This window comes from Homalodisca vitripennis, chromosome 5, assembly GCF_021130785.1.
Source record: "Homalodisca vitripennis isolate AUS2020 chromosome 5, UT_GWSS_2.1, whole genome shotgun sequence".
Classification (NCBI taxonomy): Eukaryota; Metazoa; Arthropoda; class Insecta; order Hemiptera; family Cicadellidae; genus Homalodisca; species Homalodisca vitripennis.
In genome coordinates, this window is record NC_060211.1 from 25,345,029 (window position 1) to 25,353,556 (window position 8,528).

The 8,528-nt window shown below is 32.3% G+C and overlaps 1 protein-coding gene across 2 annotated transcripts; it reads right to left on the reverse strand.

The window, feature by feature from the left end:
* Positions 1-78: 78 nt before the first annotated feature.
* LOC124361876 (protein FAM32A-like) lies at positions 79-2,504 on the reverse strand. 2 transcript variants are annotated; one of them, XM_046815923.1, is made up of 2 exons: positions 1,687-2,504; positions 79-116 (listed from the first exon to the last, which is right to left on the reverse strand). In XM_046815923.1, exon 1 carries the CDS (start codon positions 2,187-2,189, stop codon positions 1,869-1,871), a length of 321 nt encoding a protein of 106 aa, XP_046671879.1. In that variant the 5' UTR covers positions 2,190-2,504; the 3' UTR covers positions 79-116; positions 1,687-1,868. The 2 variants fall into 2 exon arrangements, with proteins under 2 accessions (XP_046671879.1, XP_046671878.1); XM_046815922.1 differs by having other exon boundaries at positions 1,741-2,503.
* Positions 2,505-8,528: the final 6,024 nt, after the last annotated feature.

An 8,528-nucleotide genomic window follows, 5' to 3' on the forward strand; every position in this document is an offset into this window, starting at 1 on the left:
GGAATTCCACTTTCACTTTCTATCAGAATTGGAAATGGTTGCTGAGGTTTGATGTGGTTTCCAACTCGTTTTCTTTTCGGCTCTCTTAATTCCATTTTGAGCCACGTATGTTTTATCTGAAACAATACACAATATTATTGATTAAAATAGTTAGTTCAAATATACTAAAAGTAGATCAACTGGTTCAATATAGGACAGTATTTAGCTAACTTGTATTTATATGTAAGAACATCGGTAACATATGCAGTTGTTCACCACGTTTTGCAGCTTAAATTGCTATAAAATCAGCTTAAGAACTAGACTTCCTGAATAACTACTTAGTGAACAAGGGTTATTTCCATTTTTCCAATGTTGTTTAGTAGCAGCCACCATAATTGCAGCTTCCCAAAAAAATAATCACAAATATTTAACAATTGATATAAGGAACATTCAAGATTGTACTGTTTTAATTTAGGAAAATAATTTCAAACTGAATTAAGTTATAGACTTTTAAGATTATCTTATAGTAAAGCTATATTTTATATGTCAAAGAAATATATACATTTAGATTATAGAAAATTATACAACTTTGTTCTAAGTTTGAGCAGTTGTTTGTTACTTACAATTACTCAACAGGGTAAACATATCTGACAGTATTTACATTGTTCTACTCATGATTTGATATTATCGATTATGCGAGTGTCAGACGCTTATTATAACGCAGCCTTACTTCCGTTTGGGAAGCAAAAAACAAGTACTGATTATCATAATGACGTATAGTTGTCAAAGTAGTTCAAATAAAGTCTGTTCATTCTAATAATGTAATTTTTTTGTCCGCGGTAAAACTTATCCTAAAAAAGGGGCCTCCAGATAACACCAAAGTAGTGAGTTTTGTTCAAGAGGATGAGCAGAATAGATAACAATATTAAAATTATGATTGGAAACTCTGGCGTTAAATTCACTCATAAACTTAATTGGACTATCAATACCACACACTTTAACTGCAGTATAATAAGCGGCCACAACCACAATCGATATTCATGATTACCTAAATAACTAAAACAAAAATTTCTAACCAAATTACTTAATAGGTATTTCAAATTAAAGTATCGTTCAGTGGTTTTTATAGTTATCTAAAAACGGCTGCAGTATAATAAGAGGCCACCACCATAATAGAGTCATATTTATAATTATCTAAACTATAGAAACAAAAATGTTGACACGAATTAGGCTACTTTATATAAAAACTATCTACGTTGTGTATCTATAAAATGTAACAAACAAAACAGAACATTTAGTTACTTTTTACTGTTTTTAAGAATAGCCTATGTTTTTTTCAGATTCTATTGTGGTGATGGCCTCTTATTATAATTGTAGCCCTAAAAAGGAATGATTTAATGCTAAATAAAAAACTAGACTATGTCTATTTTTTTAATGTAAAAAAACAAGTGACTTTATTTACATTTTACTATTTTGAAGGATACATGTGTCTGACAGTTTTTGTCACAAACAACACATGGACATCACCATTGTACTTGCGACCATTACTCAAATACTATGCAAACAATTTTACTTTGATTAAATTAATTTGGAACATCATTATTCAATACATTAATACGTGCTGACAATAATTAATTGTCAATAACTATAATGAGAATAGTTTTGTATTTGAGTTTAGGTATTTCTAATCACGATTCAGTAGCCTACCCTAATATATGATTGTGGTGGTGGCATCTTACTATATTCCAGCCCACACTATACCTGAGTAAACACTGTTGTCATCCCATACAGAGTCACAATAAAGTTTATAGTCTATTAGAATACATAATCACAAAATTTCTTAATAATTTTTGGCTGATTAAAAAAGTCCAAAATATAAAAATAAACTTTTATTTTGTCCAGCTGACTTTAGGAATATCAAAGTGTTCAGTGAGGCTATCCAGATGTCTGTTGAATTCTTCCACTCTTTGTTTGTGAGTCATAGAGGCTTTCTGTAAAATTCTTTCCTTTTGCATCTTTTCTTGCATTTTTTGAAAAGCTATTTCTGCTTTGGTTGCTGTAACTTCAACTTTGTCTTCCTTGGCTGATTCCGCATCATTAGACACTTGCTCTAACAGTTTTTTGTTGTGCTTATTTTTCTTTTTACTTTTCTGTACACCACCAGATTTTAACTTCAATGGACCTTTCACGATCTCATCATACTCTGACATGGTTACAAGTAAATTCTAGTTGATGTATTAGGCTATTTGTTGTAATACAAAACAGAAACTATGCAGTGACTTGTTATAAATCCAAATTATACATTTTATACAAATCCCGACAACAAACACGCTCTTTAGGATAATTAATCCTGATATTTAAAAATATAAAAACTTTCTGAGATGTTAATAGCAATAAAATTTGAAAAGACAGTTATCTAACAACAACAAAACACTACTCACTTAGTAACTTGTGTTGATGACTAAACCCCGAACGACTGAACTGAACTGAACAGAATGAGAGAGAATATGACGTCAACGTGATGTCATTGTGTAATGACTACAGACAGACCACGGTAGGAGACTACAGAGTGGCAGTGCACACCGGATCGGCAATTTCAGTATGATCAAGACTCTTATAAACAGTGTTGCCAATACTAATTTACTGACACTTAAACTTAAAATTAACAAAAGTAAACATCAAGATATTTTATCAAATACAAATATTGTGATTTTAAAGTTAATACAATATAATTTAGAATTGAATTACTTTTATGATTTATATTTCAAAGTTTATAAATGTATATAAATTCTAGTTTAAGTAAGTTTTTGATTACACGTAAGGACAGCCTAAAAAGTAAATTAAATTTCAAAGCTTAACAAAAAAAGTTAAAAAAGAACTTTAAGAAAATTATATTTCAGATTTAAGAAATGGCTGTGTAATTTTCGGGCACATGGGAAATTTTTTAAGTATGTTAGACTTTAGATGCATAGTAAACTGCTTCTTATATATTTTTCCTCCAAAAATGTATAGTTTCAAAAACAACATGCTTGGAGGGAAATGTATGGGGGAAGTAATCTTTCGCATATAGACATAAGAATTAAGCTTTAAAGATTGTATTGTAATAAATATTAGTTAGAAGCTAGCCACTGTAAATGAAGACAGCAAACACAAGCTTTTGGTAACTTTGAAGAAGTAGAAAATTTGCCTCCTGAATACTATACTTGTTTAATATATATTAAACATGCCGAGTGGCAAGACAACTTCAAATCTAAACATTTCTTTTACCCAATGATTCTACAACAACCGGAGAAAAGTATTAATGATAGAAAATCTCGATTTACTTTTGTGTATTGCGGGAATACGATCGGGAATATATTGGCTCCTTACTTAATTTAATGGTAATTAGAAATGAGGTAAATGGGGCTAACTATTCTCGATTGAGAGTATATGACAGTGGTTGGATGGAACAATTAGTTTATGATAATTGACTTGAGTTTCATTCTCTACCCTAGACAAGCAAGTAAATAAGTTCTTCAAATAAAAATATCAGTACAGCGTAGTACGGACCTTATTTTTGGAATAACCCTTGTATTTTAATATATGACTACCTCTCAGCACACATATCGATAAAGGCTTTATGTATATCTGCTGGTAAATGTACAGGTATCATTGTTCTGATGAATGAAACAGCTTTAGTATTAAACAGTAGTTAAATGTAAACAATAAAGCAAGGAAACTGATAATAAATGTAGACTATAACAAAGAACACATGAGTAAGGCTATGTAAAATATTGTGTTATTTCCCCAGCTTCATTTTGTGACATAGTCCTGCAGGTACCGTGGCGGTATCCGCGAGAAAGCCATGGTCGGGGACTGCTAGTTGTATGCAAAGAATGTCTGCCTTTTGGTGAATAAGTAGTCTTATTTGACATACCTGTATAAAATGGTGATTTTATCTCTGTCGCAAACCGGTGATTCATGTATATCAGGAGTTGCTTCATCAACTGAGTTCCGTGAATAACTGACTGGATCTTGATTTCCATGGAAGTCGGGTTCTGGTGCTGTAGCTAAATGTCTGATTGATACTGCTTTATCCAGCCTGTCTGAGAATTTGACGTGTGCATAGCCAGGTCGACTCGCTTGGATGAGGTAAACTTATTCCACTAAATGGTAAAATTTGCTAGATCAGAGTGATTCTAAATGGGAACAGGGCCAACCATGATAGAACTCAATTACCATAGTGAGATCTCCTTGGATTTTTCAACATCAACTCATGTGAAGTGGTATTCGTATATGTACAAAGAAGGGATCTAAACAAGTGGAGGGCTTCTGGTAGAACTATTGATTCCTAGCGTTTGGTTGGAAAATCTTGGCTCTGTTAAGGGCAAATGTTATGGTTTTTCAAACTTTACTATTATACTTTTCAAGTTGACCGTTGCCTCTGGAATTGTACACTGAAGAATAACGACGCTATCTCATGAATTTCAAGACATTAATTCAGTTCTTGCGAGATCAGTCCCGTTTCATGGTCTGAATGGATAAAAGAATACATTCCAAGATTGAAGGGTTCACTTGATTGTTGATAACGGTATATCTCAGAATGGAAATGCAAATGGATAGCGAAAATATTTATCAACAATAGTGAACATGAATTTGTTTTGATTGACACTGAGCAGAGGTCCATTAAAATCTATATTTAATCTGTCAAATGATGATGTTGCCTTTAATAGATTCCCCTTCTAGCTGCAAAACCTAGGTTTCAGCTCTGCACATACTCTGCGCAGGATACAACTTGTTTTTTTTTTTATCCAGTGATAAAGTCTTGTTGCTCCACGCTGGAAAAGGTTCTTATGTATTTCTTGACGATTATAGGCCTGCCTTGAATCGAACCATATAATCATGACATGGTGTTATCAACTCCGTTTTCTTTTCCTATGTGATAAACGATACAACATTTAAAATAAGAAGTGCTAACGTTGAATCATTTAATTCTTTATTTCTTCCGACCTTGTATGATCAAACACAAAGGCAATGGATTTTTGATAAGTTATGAGCATTGGGTCGACCGACAAGAAAGTGTCGCCATTCCTTAGACAATCCACAGTTGCCTACGCCTCTTTTTCAACAGAAAATTGCTTTCATTCAGATTTTGAAACTGTTACTGACAAAGAAGGAACAGGGAGTCTTGTTTGTGACAGTGTAGAGTCGGACACACTTTTATATGTGTCCGTTTCTGCTGTAAATGGTATTCTATCCTGGATAGGTACTCTAGTTGTAGCAGCTACATCTTCTTTTAACTGAATGAAATGCACTGCTAGCCTCTGGAGACAGCGTAAAATTTTGTTTAGATTACAGAAGCCTGATCTTTTCAGAAAAATTATGAATAAAGCTTAAACAGTGAGCAAAAATACTTTGACAATGAAGATGAGAGTGAATAACATGAGGTATATCCAATTTATGTTAAAGGTAGAGGCAATCTCATTTGATCTGGCCGTATTTGATTTTTTAATGGCATAGCCCAAGTGATGAATCGATTCCTGACCACAGGATCATTGTCCTTATATAGGGTTAAATTATATTTCTGTTCTGGTATCAGTGAATTTAACACCGCAATTACCGATCATAATTTCAATGTTATTAACTTATTATGCTCATCCTTTTTAATAAAACTCTATGTGGTTTTAGAGCGTGGTTAAATCACAACTAACAATATTTTACAATAATTGAAAAGGAAATATAATTTTGTGATTATATTCCTGTAGTGTGTTTCTTGTTATCTATGGTTTCCAGCGTTATGTCTTCAAAACAGTTCAGTACAACACCAAAAACTGTCCCATGTAGTAACCCTTACTGCCTTGTAGATAACCACGGTGTCCATTTCCCAACTACCGTGGCGTGTTAACTCTAATACCGTCAATTAACTTCAAAATTTGTTATATACTACTTTAAAATAAAACTTATAGAATCTTTTCAAATATTTTGATTTGTAACACTACTAAAATTAAAAAAAAAAAACAAATACAAGCTATTCAAACTATACATATAAATGTAAAAACTCCGCCTATTTAATATAGGCAATTTTTCATTTTTAATATAAAGGATGTTTTGTTTGTTCCCTAATAAATAAAAAAATATTATGAGTTTGTAAATTTTTAAAATATACATAAAGGTTTAAATGTGTGTTTTAAAGTCCTATAAACAATCTATGTGTGAATTAACATTGTAGGTTTATCCTGATATGCGTGTATCTCAGAAAAAAAATATATGTAAGTCAGGTCCTTGGATTATTTTAAAGTAATGAGGCTCTTCATTAAATCCCAGTAAGGACCTCTGTCTTAGAGCTCCCTACATAATCGAAGTCTCTATTCCACCGCTAGGATGTACACGAAATTCAGTTATCCATACTAAGGTAGACCGATGTAAAAGTGCCAGATTGACTGGACTGTTTCGTAGAATAGAAAATTGAAGAGGCTGAAAAAACATCACGTGAAATAATCATCGATTCGATGGAAGTAACACACTTGAACATGAAGTCTGTTTGGTTTGCTTTGCTCAAACCATTTCAGTCAACAATCTAAACCGAAACCTTCTGCGGTCTGTGACCAGTAAAGCAAATCGCTGTGGCTATATGGCCGGCTACCGTCTGTAGATTAGACAGACGGGCGATGAGTGGTGGCGTCAACCGTGACGTAACGAAAGGGCAGCCATAACTGTCACCTTTACATCACTGCCTTAGAAATATAAAAAACACAATTAGTAGACTATTTTATTAATTCCATATTATGCATTGGTAATGTATTGAACAGTAATGTAATAAAAGTATACGCTTAAATAAATTAAAAAGAAGAAATATACAACTAAAAATTAACCATGTACCAGAATCTACACTTCGTAGTTTATTAAGATATAGTTTTGTTTCTCACAATTTTACTGGAATGTTTCAATTAATAGTCATTAAGAGAAATCATAATTAATTATAAATAATTTTGTCATATTACATATGTATGTCATTTAATAGCATAAAATAACTGGAACATTTGTTTTATTTACTAATAACACTGAAATGGTTATGATTTCATTGTATATTGTGTGTAAGTGGTAAGAGGAGAATTAGTCTCTCGTCTTGAGATATTTGAAAATTCTTCCATTTACCGATTAAAAATAGTTTTATTATTAATCACTTACGTATTATCGGACTTTAGCAGGACTGTAAGTTCTTATAGAAAGGATCTTGGCACAGTTTAAAGTATATAGCATACAGACTACATCACTACCTAACTTTTCTATTGTTTTCGGCAAAATACTGTCAGTTATACAAACGTCTGGATGAGTCAGACATATGTAAAGTAACACTTAAACTGGAACTTGAAATGTTATACATCAATGTATAATTATCATTCATTGTTATAAAACACAGGGATGTGTCATTACGATAACAGATAGGATTATCTAGAAAAGTTGGCATCTTACACGAAAGAATTTTGAGCTGTTACCTAACTTACCATAATCTAAATATGTTCATTAAGATGTGACTGGCCAAAAACGGAAAATTGCGTTAAAGCAATAACAGTCTAGAGAAAGTTATAAGAGTTGTACACGACAGCGACATCTCAACGAAACAACTGATGGCATCTCACACCCAGCCCAACTGTCGTAGATCTAATACATTTAACGTGGATGATACAAACAATTCTTTTCATTACCACAATCCCTTCCGCTTTCCCATTACTGTACAATAAATCTCGGGGACTGATGTTTCCTCAAGCTCAAAATTCTTATTTAACAAAAAACGACCATGAAAATTCCTAAAATTGACTCTAAATATGAAACTTGAATTATTAATTATAATTAGGAGAGGCAAACTAAAATAAAGCCGTAGAATGCATTATAAGAAAATTATTAGAATGGAATTAACTGAGAACTTACAATATTTATTAACTTTCAAAACAATGAGTAAAAATAAGTAATTCACTTAATAAAGTTGTAAGAGGGATTGGACGTAAGTTACCATTGCGGTATAATGCTGTTACTAAAATGTGACAAATAGCTCTTTGTAAGCATCCAAATTAAATAGTTAGTTATAAAGTTTGCACGATAATGTTTACACGGATCAATACTGTGCACTTTATGATCAAAAGATAAGATCACTGTATATTTCTAAAGATTTAAAATTTTATACGTACTTGTAATTTAATTTTTGTTTGTATTCACACTTATGGAGTTTAACACAAGTGTGTTTAATCAATATTGTGAAGTTTGGTGCACAATATTGAGTATATATTTAGGGTATAGACCTATTTCATGAAATATAGTTCTTCATGAAATGCAATTGTTCTCGAATCACTTATTCTTAATTGAATACCGGTATGGTCCGTATTTTCTTTATTATTGATAAAAGTTTTCAACTGGTCAAAAGAACTAAACTTTCTACAACCCGCCATTTTAATCACAATGCACAGTGCTAGAGCTACTTCAAAACCTTTGGCGTCACAGTCTGTGACGTCATAGTCGTTCCCGTTCTTTGAAACCAAGCCCGGTGACCGGGCATATAGCCACTCCGAAAGCAA